The sequence below is a fragment of the Eucalyptus grandis genome, chromosome 3, assembly GCF_016545825.1.
Source record: "Eucalyptus grandis isolate ANBG69807.140 chromosome 3, ASM1654582v1, whole genome shotgun sequence".
Classification (NCBI taxonomy): domain Eukaryota; kingdom Viridiplantae; phylum Streptophyta; class Magnoliopsida; order Myrtales; family Myrtaceae; genus Eucalyptus; species Eucalyptus grandis.
In genome coordinates, this window is record NC_052614.1 from 47,687,162 (window position 1) to 47,703,360 (window position 16,199).

At 44.4% G+C, this 16,199-nt stretch overlaps 3 protein-coding genes across 4 annotated transcripts; 1 reads left to right on the forward strand and 2 right to left on the reverse strand.

The window, feature by feature from the left end:
* Positions 1 to 412: 412 nt before the first annotated feature.
* LOC104439787 (disease resistance protein RPV1-like) lies at positions 413 to 6,698 on the reverse strand. Of its 2 annotated transcripts, none has more exons than XM_039307930.1 (7): positions 6,128 to 6,698; positions 4,486 to 5,585; positions 4,065 to 4,346; positions 2,041 to 3,968; positions 1,213 to 1,390; positions 758 to 1,117; positions 413 to 669 (listed from the first exon to the last, which is right to left on the reverse strand). In XM_039307930.1, exons 2-4 carry the CDS (start codon positions 4,855 to 4,857, stop codon positions 2,484 to 2,486), a joined length of 2,139 nt encoding a protein of 712 aa, XP_039163864.1. In that variant the 5' UTR covers positions 4,858 to 5,585; positions 6,128 to 6,698; the 3' UTR covers positions 413 to 669; positions 758 to 1,117; positions 1,213 to 1,390; positions 2,041 to 2,483. The 2 variants fall into 2 exon arrangements, with proteins under 2 accessions (XP_039163864.1, XP_010051103.2); XM_010052801.3 differs by having other exon boundaries at positions 4,486 to 5,589.
* Positions 4,892 to 6,636, reverse strand: LOC120291892 (disease resistance protein RPV1-like). The gene is made up of 3 exons (XM_039309689.1): positions 6,128 to 6,636; positions 5,081 to 5,589; positions 4,892 to 4,938 (listed from the first exon to the last, which is right to left on the reverse strand). Exons 1-3 carry the CDS (start codon positions 6,634 to 6,636, stop codon positions 4,892 to 4,894), a joined length of 1,065 nt encoding a protein of 354 aa, XP_039165623.1.
* A 644-nt stretch (positions 6,699 to 7,342) lies between the features above and the next one.
* On the forward strand, positions 7,343 to 12,647 carry LOC104454827. The gene is made up of 4 exons (XM_039309690.1): positions 7,343 to 8,626; positions 9,067 to 9,791; positions 9,877 to 10,544; positions 12,256 to 12,647. Exons 1-4 carry the CDS (start codon positions 7,343 to 7,345, stop codon positions 12,645 to 12,647), a joined length of 3,069 nt encoding a protein of 1,022 aa, XP_039165624.1.
* The last annotated feature ends 3,552 nt before the right edge of the window (positions 12,648 to 16,199 follow it).

The window sequence follows — 16,199 nt, forward strand, 5'->3', positions numbered from 1 at the left end:
AGGGTTGTTGGCCTTGCTTAGGGGTGGGCAATGCTCGCCTGGCCCTAGGCTCATGTGCCATTCACATGGCCATTTTATATGCATTTATAATATTTTATTATTGACTTAGGATTAGCGCGATCAATCCTAGGTCAATATAAAGATAAGAGCCTGGTGTCCGCCACCTAGTCCAACTTTCTAGTGGATGAATAATTTCTTCGCCTATGTTATTGCTAAAGCATTTCATTAGAGAGTTTCAATTTTCCTATGTTGGCTAAGTTGTTCTTCGTTCTAACGTGGGAACAAGCCAAAAGAAAGCTTGATACCAGGGTCCTTGCACACGAGTGAAATCCTTTCTCTGGATTTCTTGCTATGACCAAGCAATTCATGGGCAACTCAGAAGGCATTGAAGAACTTCCAAATTATCTAACTCTGTAGAACGATTCCCTCATCAATCTAAAGGTGAATACAAGATGAAAACTGACATATACAAAATGTGTCTTAAGTCCAATTTTTAGGAAGACAATGCTTCCAATATTAGGCAACTTCTATTAAATCTTGGCCAATGAATATTGATAGAGATTACAACTAACCAACCACCTAATCTTTGGTTGAAAATGTATATCAGTGCTGTTCAGCTGCCTGTCATGCGTTCGTTGGTTTATCCCATGCCGTCAATGATTGAAGAAACTGTCATGAGCAATCCAAATATTAGAAAATACTTTGTTAGTTGAACCATGTGGAAATCAATTTGTACTCCACTAGGAGATAGATTTACCTCAGACAAATGGATAATGAATCCCCAACGCAGAGGAAAATCCTATGCAACATGAGTTCTTGTTTCTGGAGCACTTGTCCCTTGACTGTAGTCGCCCTTGAGGTTGATCAAGAGGAGTCCGAAAGTTTTCTTTCGATGCCATCACTTAGCTCTTCAATCAACCAAAATGGCAAGACTTGACTTCGTCTTCCGTCTCCACTTATTCTGAATTATCCTTCATATGCTTCTTCTGTTATGACCTTCAAAGAATTTCACCTTTAAATCTAGGAAAGTCACGGTTGCAGATACATTCCAATATGCTCACTAAGCATGTCTTGAACCTATCAGAAAATGTTCTTGGTGGAGCAAGTTCATCTAGACCTGGAAAAAAAGGTTGCGATTAAGTTCAATACATACATTTAATCTGTATGACATGATAACAGTAGATCCAAACATGGACAATAGCAGTGAAATACTTATAGGGTTCGAGTCTTGCTCCGTGGTCTGGTTTTGCTCTCCAGGCGAAGTCCTTTCTCTGACATGGTCAACGGGAGGCTCTTCGATAATTTCATGATCCCGAGAACTTGTAGATGGTTGGAACTGTAGCTGAAGCTCAGTCTCGTGCTCTTCGGCATCCCCTTTCATTTTAGCCTCCTACAGGAAAAATACGATTATTTTTAGCCAGTATTCTGGGATGAGAAAATGCAGGTGTCATCAAATAAATTATTTCTTCACATTGGTTTTGCCTGTTTCCCAAACAAGGGTGCAGCAAACTCATGTTTCCTATTTGCAAGACATCATGAGTCTATATAGTAGTCAAAGTAGTGTAGAATCTCCCCCTTTTTCTTCCTTCAATGTCAGTTTTACTTGGCCAAATTAAGTTCCTCTATGAAGCACATTATGACCTTTCAAATCACTCAGAATGTCCAGAAGTGAAAATCTCTAACCCTGAATTTCTTACATTCCGGTGACTGAACTGGAATTATTGATGAAAGAAGCAAAAGGAAATGACATTGTTACTACAGGAATTTGAGATTAATGTGTACAATATGGAACAAAACATCTATCACTGCAGACAGTGAAGTGAGCAACGATTTATCTTTCAATTTAATATAACATCAATTAGTTACATTAGGGTCAGAAATTCGGTCTACTAGTTGGAAGTTCCGTTTTCATGTTTGTATAAACAGATCGTGTGGATAAGGTCAATCAATGGAAGAACATGACCAAAACGAGGGGGCCAAAGAAAAAGGAAAGAAAGCGCGTTACCATTGCCTACTATCAAATAATCAAAGGAGGCATACCTTTTCAGTCTCCAATTCAGAGTTCTTGGTCTCTGATTGGGTGTCTGCTGTTCCCCGAAGAATCATCTCTTTATAACGCTCGAACGGGACATTGTTGTCTCCGACTGGATCAGAGTCCAGTAACTCCCCGCAGTTAGTAAAATATATACGGCACTCATCTGGTATTTTTGTGGTCCACGCATCTATCAGCCTTTCCAGTGAATAACATCCAAAAATATTCAACTCATCCAGTATCTCTAATTTGTCGAGTCCCTCGACAACCCTTAATTGAGAACACATCCCGATGGCTAAATGGCGCAGGTTCTTTATGTTTGCCAGACCACCTAGCCTTGTTATAGCATGGCAATGGTAAAGGAGAAAGTATTCCAATGATTCCAACATACCAACAACTTGAATTTCGAGTAGCTTTCCGCAACTTACCAAACTGCATTCTTTCAGTTTCTTTAGGGCGGTTGATAGAATGGAAACTCTCTCCCCAAAAAAGCCAACTCACTCGTAGACTCTAAATCGTTGGAGACTTCAGCATGTAACCTTTCGACAGACTCACAATCCTCAATTGACAAGTACTGCAGCGATTCCATCACACCATGGAATTGAATGTCAACCAGCTGTGAGCATTTGCACACCCGGATATAAATCAGGTTCTTTAAGCTTGATAGGATGGACAATCTTTCTAGGAGTTCACAACACTCCACGGTCAAATTTCTCAATTGTAGAAGCCCATGGAGTTGTATTTCTTTCACTCGAGAGCCACAGAGCACTAATATCGACAAACTTCTCAAGTTGGATGATAGTGATCTGGTTGAGTTGAAGTTATCAAGCCGCAACTCCAACAAGGAAGATGGAAGCTGCTCGAGAGGTTGCAGGTCCAGACTAGACAAAGTAAGTTCTTCCAGGAGAATAAGGGAGCTTAACTCTGTGGGCGGGGTGGGGTTGTTCCAGAGGCGCAGTTCCAACTTGTTTAATTTGGATAACCTCCCAATCCACGACAAGTCAGAAGTCTGCATTAAATCTGATCCGTTCATATATCTAGAGCCATCAGAAAGAAGCAATTCCTCCAAATTAGTCAAGTTCGACAGATTTGGGACCAACAGTAGCGAGCGAGATTCAACACGTAAACAGATCAAGCTTGTGGGAAGCTTTGGCAACTCTTTAATCTCATGACATCTACTTAAGTCCAGTTCTTGGAGGCGAGGAAGCATGCTGATTGTGCTAGGCACGGCATCTATTCGTGTATCTGATAAATCTAGGATTCTCAACAATAGCAAGTTTCCAACTTCATCAGGAATTTTGCCTTCCAATTCTTCACAGCGCTCAGCATGTATCTCTTCAAGATTCTCCAACATTCCAATAGCATTAGGAAGCTTCCACCTTTTTCCAGTTAATATAGGTATCATCTTACATGAAAAATCCAACACATGCAATGATTTCAGCTTTCCGATGGAGATAGGAAGCTCTCTGATCTCAGTGCTAATCAGAGACAAAGACTTGAGTTTCACAAGTGCTGCAATAGAGTCTGGAAGTTCGGTGATTGGCATTCTTGATACATAGAGACTTGACAGATATTTTAGTCTACAGATTGAATCAGGTAAGCTTGTAACTCTCATATTTGATAGAAACAACTCCGTCAAGGATGCTAATTTCCCAATTGAGTCGGGAAGTTTGCTCACCCTATAGCAATCTGTCAAAGAGAAGCGCTTAAGGTTCTCTAGCCCTCCAGCTTCTTTAGGCAACTCTTCAAGACGTGAGCAGCCGTTTATATTCAAGTCAATCAGGCACCTCAATCTTCCAATTGAACAGTCAATTTCTGTCAAATTGTCACATCTTTCAAGAGTCAACCTCTCTAGCATCAAGCACTTGGAGATGTCTGGAGTTCTGGTAATGCCGAAACACTTTTTGAGAGTTAGAACCTTTAATTTGGTTGCCATCTACAGAAAGTAATAATATTCCAGATGGAAAAGCTATCAGACATATATACAAGGAGAAAGTTACAGCAGAAGTGATAAACACATAAGAGAAGATACCTTCATTAAGCTCCACACATTTGAATCATCTGTAAAGTGATTGTCAGAAAGTTCAAGAACAACTATATTTCTTGAATGCATATTGACCGCCCAAAAACTTGTTGGAGGAGAATGCCAACAAAACCATCTTATCTTTGAAAGACAATCTGAGAAATCTCCAATAAAGGTTACATCACATAACTTTAGAAATCTTAAACTTCGAAACCTTTCAAGCTGTTTATCTGTGATCAAGATCAGAGTATACTTTCCATCTAGATCAAATGCTTGAACCTTCTTCTTGCTCTGCCAACAAATAATTACAATTGTAAGTAGACATTCATTAATCATCAACTAAGTTTATTTTATCTCAGCGGAAAAGGCAATTCTCAGCACTAGCATGTCTAGTTTTCTATTTGCAAACCAGTCATTGTTGTTACTTTACCTCCTTCGTTCTTAATATTTCGTGGATCTCTTCGCTTATCCACAATCTACTACGCTCTCCAGGGTCTGTCAGGCTTTCTTTATGAACAATTTCCCTTCCAAGATCTCTTAGTTGATCATGCATCCAAAATCTTCTGTTATCTAATATCTTTATCAAGGACATGCTAATAAGGACATCGATTCCGCCTTCAGGAAAAAACTGACACTCAGTCCACATGTAAATTGCATTAGTCGTATCCTCATTAATGAAAAAGCATGCAATGTCAAGAAAAATCTGTTGCTGATAATCATCTAGCGCATCATAGCTAATCTTCAACTTCCTTTGGACCTCATTCTCAGGTATTTCTCTTGACTTCTCCAATGTCTCCTCCATATTGCTCTCGGCTTTCGATAGAGGAGTGAACCTATCACTTCAAGAGCCAAAGGAAGCCCTCCGGTAGTAGAGACAATTTCCCTAGCAAGGATACGATGATCATGTGAAGGAGAGTCTCCACCAAATGCATGCCTTTCGAAAAGCTGGAGTGCATGATTAAAGTTTAGCTCCTCCATCTGATAAGGTAGAACTGTATACTTAAATCCCTTTATCTGCAGCACACCCGTATTCCTAGTCGTAACAATTATCCTAGTTCCTGGATACAGAGAGTATTTTCCTAGTAGTTTCTCGATTTGTTCGCCCTTGTCAACGTCATCAAGAACTATGAGAACCATCTTATTGCAAAGAATTTCTCCGGTCCTCCTCATGCCATAATCAGCATCAGGAATTCTTTCTATTACTTTAGAATTAATAATTTCGGACAGCAATTTCTCCTGCAACTTGACTAAGCTATCCTTCCTCGACTCTTCGCGAATGTCTTCAAGGAAGCTGCGTCGCTTTCCAAAGTGCGAAGATAGTTGGTTGAAGATGATCTTGGCTAGCGTTGTTTTACCAATACCACCCATTCCATGAATTCCAATTAGCCGCACATCACCAGAGTTGATGTCTAGTAATTTCATGACATCTACTACCCGATCAGGGAGTCCAACTAAATGTTCAGTCACAGGTTTATGCTTTATCTTCAAATTATCCAGAACCTCTTCAACAACCAACTTGATAAGATGTCCCTGGCTACCAAAAAGAAAAGCCCTTCTATTTAATTAATCAGAAATAAACGATACTGAGATGTTCAGGATGTAATTTGACATTACTAAATGCAAATGCATCTGATTAGAGTTCAAGCCTGATGCAATGTTTTCCCGCTTTTCCTACAACTTTGTGGATTTGTGATTTGATATGTTTAGATATATTAATCCGTCATTCTTCCGATCATTAATTTGCAGAAAATCACATAATTGCAGCACAAGACAAAGCAATATAGATCACAAACTGTATTAAGGAAAAACAACATTATTTGAGATGGAATTAAAAACGGTTATTCATTGGACTTCCCCAAACATAAAATTGAAGAGTTTGAATTCCTCAGGATCGGATACGAGAACTTGTTCAAAGATATTGAAGAAGTACAGTTATTTCCTCTGAAAGTCTGTTTTCATGATCAAGTTATATTAACGACTGAAAATAAGACCAAACAGCGAGATGAGTTTGTGCTCTTTTCTTCACCTCAAATGAAAAAAAAAAGAGTTTAAGGATGTTAAACGGAGTTTACCCTTCATCCTTGTTCAGATTCCACCCCTTGATTTCATCTACCTGCACAAGAGCCTTTCGCCATGCCTTGACTTCCTCAGGGACCTTCTTCTCATGCTCCAGCAGGGCATCACTATACGATGACGTTTTAAGCTTCACATCTTCAGGTTCCACGTCGAAGAAAATGGGAAGTATCTTCTTCTTAATCCCCTCAGATCTATTAGAGGCGTCTGTGTTCTCCACTATCCTAGTGAGCTCTCGGAGGCACCATTTACTAGTAGCGTAGCTTTGAGAAAAGATAGGTATGTAGAGTATGGAGTTGTCGATGGTCCGAAGCAACTCTCCACCAATCACTTCCCCAACACGGAGTTCATCATCGTCCCTGAAGACGCGGATTCCTGCATCTACCAAGGCGTGATAGAGACAGTTGGTGAATCCATGACGAGTGTCCGGTCCTCTAAAACTCAGGAACACTTGATACTCCCCTCCTACTGCACCATCGCTGCTCATTCCGGCCTCTAGGTTCGTCATGGGAGCCTATTTTACCAGATCTATCTCTCTTTCTTAGATGTCCCTATAGAAAAATTAAGGGTGTGCGGAGGGCCAAAATGCACGCGAGGGTACTGTTCATCACCCTCTCTTCCTCTGTTTTCTGACCTAATTCTCGTTGGCTTCCTCTGCTCGATCCGGCCGATCCAAACCTCCGTTTGGCGTGAAATTTGGGGGTTCAACTCCTCTGGTAAGCCCCTTGTTCCTCACCGAACGGATTCGGGTTTCTTCCTCTTTGGGGCGAGATCTGAGCTGCCCTTCTTCACGAGAATCGCCCTGCTGCTGCGCTGCTCGATCCCTCGAGGTGCGGTTGCTGGAGCGACTCGGGCCTGATCGTAGTGGTTGGTAGGCGTCCCAGCACCCTCAAGTAAGCCTGCTGTGCCTCGGCCCTGCTCCTGATCAACTGCTGGAGCGTCTGTAGTCCCGACCCCGCTGTGCTGCGCCATTCTCCAAATGACTGCTGGTGCATCACCGAATCTCGAGAGGTTGTGCTATAGCCCTGGACGAGGGTCTTCATCCCTTCTAGTAGGAGCTGGTCAGTCCGTTCAAAACGCCCGGTTAGTCTCTCGCTCTCTTGATGGCTGCTGTGTAGAGGGTTCGGGTTTAGCTGGCCGGGTATTATTGTAGTTATGGCTGCTCCATCTGCGTGGTTGGTGAGCCGAGTATTGCGGCCCGCTTGAGAGCTGGAATGGAGAAGGCTTCTAGCCCTCTCAATCGAAACAAGGAGGCCCGGCCCTCCTTGCTCACGGGCAAGGTTTCTGCATCAGCGGAGACCTCAAACCATGGTCCTCCCAAGGATGCAGCCCGTGATAGGCGTTTGAGAGGACGAAGCAGAGTGAGGTCGGCTTCCAAACGGCCCCAGGCCTTGCAAAAGCAAGGAAGGAAAACAGACGCCCCGGCTGTCCGGACGTGGGCAAATGTTGCGAAACTTGCAGCGAAAGGGTATGACCTTACCATTGTTCCGCCCTCGTTTGAGGATGATACCCCAGTGGTGGATCTCCCTGATGAAGTGCTAGATGCGGTGGATCCCAAGTGGCATGAGTGCTTGGTTGGGTATTATGTAGGAAGGAGTTTGCCGTTCCAGCTCACGAAGAACACGCTCAAGCTATGTTGGGGACCGAAGCTTGTTGAGGTTTTTGCCGATGACCAGGGCTTCTTTTTCTTCCGCATCCCTGACCCCGAGTTCCGAAGGAAGATTTTGGAAGATGGTCATATAACGGTTGCAAGGGTTGCACTTGTTTTGCAACAATGGAAGCCTCTCCTAGAGTTGAAGAGGGAGAAGCAAACCACGGTGCCGATGTGGATTCGCTTAAAGAACCTACCTCTTGACCTCTGGACAGCCCCGGCAATTAGCGCCATCGCGAGCACTGTTGGCAAGCCTTTGTTTGTTGATCAACGCACGGAGCAAACTCAAAGGATCTCTTTCGCAAGACTTTGCGTGGAGCTTCAAGTTAATCAACCAAGGTTCTCCTCGACCAAGGTAAGACTAAATGGAGTTGCTCGGTCCATTGCCATCGAGTATGAGTGGAAGCCAGCAGAATGCTTGAAGTGTGGCTCCTTTTGGCACAATTGTGCAGCCTCTTTAGCTGGTCAGAAGGCGGTGCAAGGCCACAAGCAGGCTCAGCCCATCCCCTCCCCTTCAGTGGAGGCCCGCCCCCCTGAGACTTCCCCGGTGTTGGTGGTAGATCTGAATGAGGCTAAATTGGGGTGGAAGCAAGTCAAGGGAAAGAAGAAGAAATCTCCCCCTCCTAAGGAGACGTGCTTAGACCGTCCGGTCAGCTCTGGAGAAGAGGAACCATCCCTCAAACAGACAACAGTAACTCTTAAAAGCTTGCCATCAACCTCTACCCGGAAGGCTCAGAGTGGGCTTCGAGCCCTAATCAAGGTGGATGCCCCCACCTCGACAATGGAGGAAGACCCCATTAGCCATCCGGATGCGGGCATGGGGAGTGGAGCGGAGTTGAATGAGACTGTCAACCACCTAGATAGCTCAAGATGATGATCTTCTCTCGCCTTGTCTATCGCCAAAGGCTCCTCTATGTCTATCGCCGAAGGCTCCTCCAACTAGAAGAAGCGAGGAGACTACCCAGGACAAGCCCTTGGCGCTCTCCCTAGACTCACCTCCTCCGTCGGCTCGAGCGGCTCCCCCTCCGAGCCGTTGTAAGCCTCCGAGAAGGAGGTAACCCTTCCTCTTTTCCTCTTTGTACATATGTATATAGGATGCTGGAATATTAGAGGCATGGTTGAACCGACTAGGCAAGCGGAGATTCGTAACTTTATTATTTCGAACTACTTGTACTGTATTGGTTTGGTGGAAACTAAGGTGCCACAGGATCGATTTAACTCCATATCTGAAGTTCTATTGAGGGATTGGTGTTGGATTGCAAACTATGATTTCTTCCCCAGGGGTAGAATTTGGGTCGGTTGGGACTCCGTGAGAGTTACCCCGTGAGAGTTAAGTTTGAAGCCTTCTCACTTACCAAGCAAGCGATTCATGGGAACCTTGAGAGCTTGGACTCTAGGGTGGCTTGTTGTGTTTCTTTTATTTATGGAGATCACTCTTTTTCGCTGAGGAGACCATTGTGGGAGGATATCATTCTGAAAAGCACCCATCTCCGGGACACTCCTTGGCTTGTCTTGGGGGATTTCAACGCTATTAAGGATCCATCGGACCATGTAGGTGGCTCCGAAGATTGGCTCCCTTGCTTTGATGAGTTTGGACAGTGCTTGGAGCAAGCCGAGTTGGAAGACTTGAGGTTCGTTGGTTTTAGATACACTTGGACTACGTCTTCAGGGCCTTCTAGGAAAGCAAGAAAGATTGACAGGGTTCTAGTGAACGCCAAGTGGAGCTTGGATCTCTCTTACTCGGAAGCCTCCTTTCTTGCTCCGGGAATCTCGGATCACTCGCCTATGGTGGTGAAGGTGCTTAATTCGACCCATAGGAGGAAGCCCTTCAAGTTCTTCGACTTCTGGATGAAGCACCCGGAGTTCAATGAGATTGTCTCGCAAGTGTGGGATGCGCCGGGGAGTGGTGTTCCCATGTATAGGCTTGTTTCTAAGCTCAAGGCTCTTAAATGTCGGCTCAAGCAGCTCAATAGAGATTCCTTCTCTAATATCTCTGCCAGAACTCTTGATGCGTGAAAGATGATGGAGGCCACTCAAGCAGAATTACAGCTAAATCCCTTTTTCTGTTGACCTTGCTGAGGTCGAAAAGAACCAAAGGTGTATCTTTGCAGAGTTGCGCTCCTCGGAGGAGTCATTCTTCAGGCGAAGTCCCGGTCGAGATGGCTCGGGGGGAGACCGAAATACCAATTTCTTCCACCAATATGTCAACAAAAGACAGTTGAGGAACAGAGTCCTTTTCATCCTCGACTCTTCGGGGAACCAAGTGACGGAGCCATGGCTGGTGCAACGACGATTTGTAGAGTTCTTTGAGGACCTCTTGGTGCCGCAAGGGGAGATTGTTAGACCTTCGTTAGAGGACTTGAGGGATGTTATCCACCATCCACTCTCGCTTGATCAGGCTGCGCTTCTTGCTCGGCCAGTTACAGAGTTGGAGATCCGGGACACTATCTTCTCTTTGCCTAAGGGAAAGGCTCTTGGGCCGGATGGCTTCATAGCGGAGTTCTTCAAAGAAAACTGGGACAATGTTGGTCCTTTAGTAACAATTGCAGTGTTGGATTTCTTCACTTCCCGAAAACTCTTGAGGGAGATTAACAATACCATCTTGGTAATGGTTCCTAAAGTGCTCAACGCCACTTCTGTGGAGGATTATAGGCCTATCGCCTGTTGCAACACTATCTACAAATGTATTACAAAGGTGCTAGCTAATCGGGTGGCCCTAGCTTTGAAGAGCACGATAGGCCCATTTCAGACTGCTTTTGTAAAAGGTAGGCTGTCACGCCCCGATCCTCCGAGCGCGCGAACATCCCACTTTGGTCGATACAAATGCGACTTCTCAGGACACGTCGCCGACCCATTCAATTTTATTATGCATGCGGAAGCGAAACAAATCCCCTGACAACATTTAACTTGGGATAGAAAAGCAGGCAATCAATCACAACCAAACAAGCTTTCTTATAAACACATAGGTTTATATACAACACTGGATTGTCTACAAAATAGATAGGCTCAACAACTAGGGAACTGTCCTATGACCAACTTATCAGACACGTTCGCCGATTCTTCAGCCTCCACCTTCCGAACTCCATGACTTCCGGTCCTCCACGACCGACATCTAGGGACCTAAAATATTATCCCACAATCGGGATGAGACTACATCTCGCCGAGTCCTACCCTCTAAAACTCAATTAGGAAGAAAATACGCCTCATGGCGCTCTAGCCACACAAATATGATAGTGGGCTTACCTCGCCTCAGTCCCTTTCCTGCACGTCAGTACAATTCATATTCAAGCAATGCTCGCACAAGCTGAAACTACCGACATACCCATCGGTCTATCAATTCAGTCAATCCAATTGATATCATACGATCCACACATCTATCAATTCATACCATCTATTAGACCATACCATCTATTCATCCATCAATACATTCACGGCTCACACAAGCTGAAATGGATGCAATGCTCTCACAAGCCGATATAGATGGTAGCTCGCACAAGCCGATATATACATAGATGGTAGCTCACACAAGCCGATAGATAGATCGTGCTCGCACAAGCTGATAAAATGATCTTAGCTCACCAGAAACTGCCGCAATATTCAATATAGTATACTATAGCTCACCGTAAGCTGCCATATATATATATATATATATATATATATATATATATATATATATATGTGCATATCATAATTGCTCGCCCAAGCTGATACATATATATAAACCAATGCTCGCCAAAGCTTATCATTCAATAATAAACTAACTCATATCTCAATTCAATCAATCAATCAATCCAATCAATTCAAACCGGTCATACAAACCAATTACGGTGCTAAAAGCCAACACCGGTATTTTCAAGTTAAATACCACAACTTCATCAATTTCACACAATTCCACACTTTTGGAATTATTAACCATAATCATCAATCACTCAATTTCTCAATTTAAACATACAATTAACACAAACCGACCGCACCGCTTGCAATCAACGCGAAATTCTAACAACCTACCATCCCGGCATAATTTTCGAAATTATTAAATAATTAAATTTTATTCCGAAAATTAAATAATTAAATATTATTTTATAATAATATAATTTAATAAAATAATATTTATAAATTCGAAATAATTATTTAATTAAAAAACAATTAATTAGGGCTTAAACTAGATTACACTAATTTAAACATACAATTAGCCCTAACTAAACATTCATTAAACTAATCATACAACTAATCTAATTTACATTAAAATAATATAATTTAATCACATAAACCTAATTAGACTAATCTAAGCACCCCTTAAGCGTCATTAACTCACTAAGCAAGAATTAGAGGATAAACTCACCCGATTAACGAGCCGAACGGCTCAAAACGACGAGGACGACGCGAGGGTCGATAGTCTCCAAGGCGGGCCTAGCTTCCGGGGTCGGGAAGCTGACCAAAACGGGCCAAACCTTCGCTGCGATACCCATTTTCTAGCTCTCGCACGCTGGTTTAAGGCCGAAAGGGCGGATCCGGGGCCGGTTGGGGTCGGGAATGGGCGGAGGAGCCGAACCGAACCTAGGCGGGACTTCATGGTGGCCGGAGGTGAGCTGGACGGCTCCGCCGAGCTTCCCAGATCTGGAATGGCTGCTGGACTCGCGGAACCGAGCGGGGACGAGCGAGCTTGCTGCGCGAGGACAGCGGGGTGTCGCGAGCGGCGGACGGCGGGCAAGCGAGTGCGCGACGGCGGTGAGGCCTCAACGGCGAGCTGGCTTCGTCGGTCTTCAACTTGCAGGGCGTCGAACAGCAAGGGGACGGAGGAGAGAGACGGAGATGCGCGGGGTAGAGCGATGGCGTCGTGGCGGCGAGCGAAGACGAGCGCTAGCTAGTGGTCTTGCTGCCCGACCGCTAGCTGCGACGGAAGAGGGAGTCTGCTGGCGGTCTTCTTCGTTCTTTGGGCTTCCGAAGAAGAAGATGAAGATGGAGAGAGGAGGAAACGCTCGCACGGCAAGGAGAGGGAGGAGAGAGGCAACGGAAGAGAGAGGGAGAAGAGAGAGAAGGAAGATGGGACCACTTTCTTTCATTTTCTTTTCTTTTTCCTTAATCCCTCACACATGGCCCACCATGACCTAGGATGACCTCACAATCCACTCACCCAATTCTCCACAACCTCTTCCAATGGTTGCAATTTCATTTTCCGCCGGGGTCCAATTCTTGTACACTTAATTTAATCAATTTTCAATCAATTCCATTCAATTGAAGCTCAATTAAATTAACCCATGTGTCCTCGACCTTCTCATGACATTTCCCCATCAAATGATCCAACTTGCATCCCGAAGATTCGATTAAAAATGGCCCTCTAACAATCCCGAACATAAACGGCCTTACTTTGCTTTTTCCGCCAGAAATCTCGGTTTGTAGAAAAATCTTCCTGAGATGAGTCGACATTCCTAAAATGAATTGTAACTTGACAAAACTTCCAATTTCTGTCGTAATCGGGTTCAATTTCACGGTTAAATTCAATCGGCGCGACTTTTAGCGCGTCCTAATCTACCGGGTAGCTTTTAGGAATTTTCTGTGCAATTGACCTGTGGTTGATTATTCTCAAGCCACAAAGTGCATCTTCGACACCTTAGCGACTCTCGATTGTCGTAGAAATCTCGAGGTTTCGATTACAGACACAGGGTACCCAAAATGACAGAAGAATCGGTCTAGTGCCGGTCGACGAGGATATTGCGATCAGGTGGAATCACCCACACTCTAATCACATATCTCAGTCGAATTGACATATTACTAATCTCTGTTCGATTCTGACGGTGTCGTAATGATCCTTGCAGATTAATACGGTCGAGTAGCCGATTCATGGTCAAATTCTCAAGTCTATTGCGTTTAGATTCCTTAACGGCTTAACCTGATAAACTAGTTATCTCGTGAGTGGCCAACTCAGAGAAGAAAGCTATAGACGCGAAGATGAAATGCCCGACTTATTTAATTGAAACCAGAATTGGAAAATCGGGATGTCACATAGGTGGATCAGGGACAATATATTGCTGGCTCAGGAGCTATTCTCTAGCTTCCACCTTGAGCCTTATCTCCCTAAATGTGCGATAAAGGTGGACTTTAGGAAAGCATATGATACTGTGGATTGGGACTTCCTTGAAAGTGTGTTGTTGGCCTTTGGCTTCCCTCAGTCTGTGACTAGACTTATTATGACTTGTGTACGCACTCCTAAATTCTCAATTGCTTTAAATGGAGAGCTCCACGGTTTTTTTGCGAGCGGTCGAGGTCTTCGCCAAGGTGATCCCATCTCTCCTTACCTCTTCACTATGGTCATGGAAGTACTTTCAGGGATCATTCTCAGGTACTCTTCAAGACCTGATTTCAAGTTCTTTTGGAGGTGTAAGGCAGTGGGTCTTTCACATCTCTTTTTTGCGGACGATGTCTTCCTTTTTTGTGAGGCGAATCTTCCTACGGCGACTCTCCTTAAGGAAGGTCTTAATATCTTTTCCTCTTGGAGTGGCCTTTGTCCTAACCCGTGCAAGAGTGAAATTTTTTTGGCGGGTGGCAATCCCTCCTTAAGGAATAATATTCTCTTGGAGTTGGGCTTTCGAGAAGGAAGCTTGCCAGTTCGGTACCTGGGGGTTCCCATAATCACTTCGAGGATCAACAAAGCAGATTGTTGTACCCTGGTCAATCGTATCACTGCAAGGGTTCAGTCTTGGACCCACCGATTCCTCTCTATTGCTGGTCGGATTCAGCTTATCAAGTCAATTCTTCATGCTATACAAGCCTACTGGGCTAGTGTTTTTGTTTTACCTATAGCTGTGATGGAACATATAGAGAAAATATTTAGACAATTCCTGTGGAAAGTTCTGGACCTAGGCAGGGGTGGTGCTAAGGTAGCCTGGGATGAAGTTTGCCTTCCAAAGGATGAAGGAGGACTAGGTATTAGGAGGCTCCAAGATTGCAATAAAGCTGCCATGCTAAAGCATATTTGGCTCTTGTTCTCTGACAATGAAGCGCTATGGTGTAGATGTGTCCATTCCACCTTCTTAAAAAATAAGAACTTTTGGGTTGCTAGGAAGCCAATATCTGGATCATGGGCCTGGAAGAGCTTGTTGATCCTAAGAAGGGATTTCAGGATGGCCTTCTACTGGAAAATTGGCGATGGACAAACAACCTCTCTGTGGTTTGACAATTGGCACCCTAGAGGGCCCTTGAACCTGATCTTCTCAGATTCTCTTATCTACAGCTCAGGGCTCTCTAGACAAGCTTGTGTTGCTGACCTCTTCTCGATATGCGGCCAAGCTCTCGGGTTGGTGTTGGAAACGTGGGGTCATCCTCCGATCTCGACGAGTGTCCCGAATCGTTGCTTTGTTGGCGAAAAGCTCTTCGGGACAGTTCACTATGGCATCGGCGTGGAACTTCATCGGGAAGAAGAGGACGCGGTCCATTGGTACTCTTTCATATGGGACAACGCCATAGTGCCTCGATATCAGCTCAATCTTTGGCTCATGGCCAAACGTAGGCTTCCAACCCAGGATCTCCTTCTGTCCTATGGTATAATTGGAAGTGCTGCCTATGCGTTTTGCAAGAACATTCCTGACTCTCTTGACCACCTGTTTTTTGACTGCTGTATCACGGCTAGCGTTGCTTTCATTTGGGCTTCCGGATGCAATTTACCCCCGGCGTAACGAGCTTGGGGGAGAACTTCCGATGGGCAGCTACCTATTTGATGGGAAAAGATTTCTATAAGTGCATAGCCCGTTTTTCCTTTGGCGCGCTTTGTCATATCATTTGGAAAAACAGGAATAACATCATCTTTAGAGACCAGCCTCTCTCGGTTCCGGCCATGAAGAACCACCTCTTTAAAGTGGTCCGAGACAAGGCTATCACCTTTAGGAACGTCGAAGACAATTTCAGAAACAGAAGGTTGCAGAGAAGTTGGAGCCTTGACCCAATTATTTTCACTGGGGACCCGTAGGTCCTCGAACTGATGGTGGCCTCCTCCTTGCTTTTGTCTCTGTTTGGGCGTCGGTCGACCTAGCCGTGCTTAGTTTGGCCTTGTTGTTGTAGTTGTTGCGCCGTCTTTGCGGCTTTTGCATCTCGTCACCCTTCCACTTCTTTTGTTCCTACATTTGGAGTGCAAGTTCCTGGTGTCGAGCTCTTTTGTACATTTGGCCTTTCCTTAATATACTTCTTACCTTTTACCAAAAAAAAAAAAAAAAAAATTAAGGGTGTGCGGGCACCGAAGCTAAGAGAGAGATTTTCAACATAGACAGCCAAGGAAAAGTCACCAGTATAATAGTTGAAGCACTGATACAAACAAAAGCGGGGTAATTATTAGGGGTGAGTATGGTCCGGGTTGGTCCGGGCCACCCCTAACCTTAGGACCAACCCGTTCAGTGTCGATCCTCAATTTTTAGGACCGAGGACCAACC

Bases quoted from the DNA above. Each gene is read 5' to 3' on its own strand.
- LOC104439787 (XM_039307930.1), bottom strand. From the start codon at position 4,857: ATGGAGGAGACATTGGAGAAGTCAAGAGAAATACCTGAGAATGAGGTC. The intron at 4,347-4,485 runs GTAAAGTAACAA...ATTTGTTGGCAG, and splicing joins AAATATTAAGAACGAAGGAG to AGCAAGAAGAAGGTTCAAGC. The intron at 3,969-4,064 runs GTATCTTCTCTT...TACTTTCTGTAG, and splicing joins ATGTGTGGAGCTTAATGAAG to ATGGCAACCAAATTAAAGGT.
- LOC120291892 (XM_039309689.1), bottom strand. From the start codon at position 6,636: ATGACGAACCTAGAGGCCGGAATGAGCAGCGATGGTGCAGTAGGAGGG. The intron at 5,590-6,127 runs GTAAACTCCGTT...TCTTTTTGGTAG, and splicing joins AATCTGAACAAGGATGAAGG to CCAGGGACATCTTATCAAGT. The intron at 4,939-5,080 runs GTGTGCTGCAGA...TATCCTTGCTAG, and splicing joins TGTTACGACTAGGAATACGG to GGAAATTGTCTCTACTACCG.
- LOC104454827 (XM_039309690.1), top strand. From the start codon at position 7,343: ATGGAGAAGGCTTCTAGCCCTCTCAATCGAAACAAGGAGGCCCGGCCC. The intron at 8,627-9,066 runs GTCAACCACCTA...CCCCAGGGGTAG, and splicing joins GAGCGGAGTTGAATGAGACT to AATTTGGGTCGGTTGGGACT. The intron at 9,792-9,876 runs GTGAAAGATGAT...AAAGAACCAAAG, and splicing joins TCTGCCAGAACTCTTGATGC to GTGTATCTTTGCAGAGTTGC.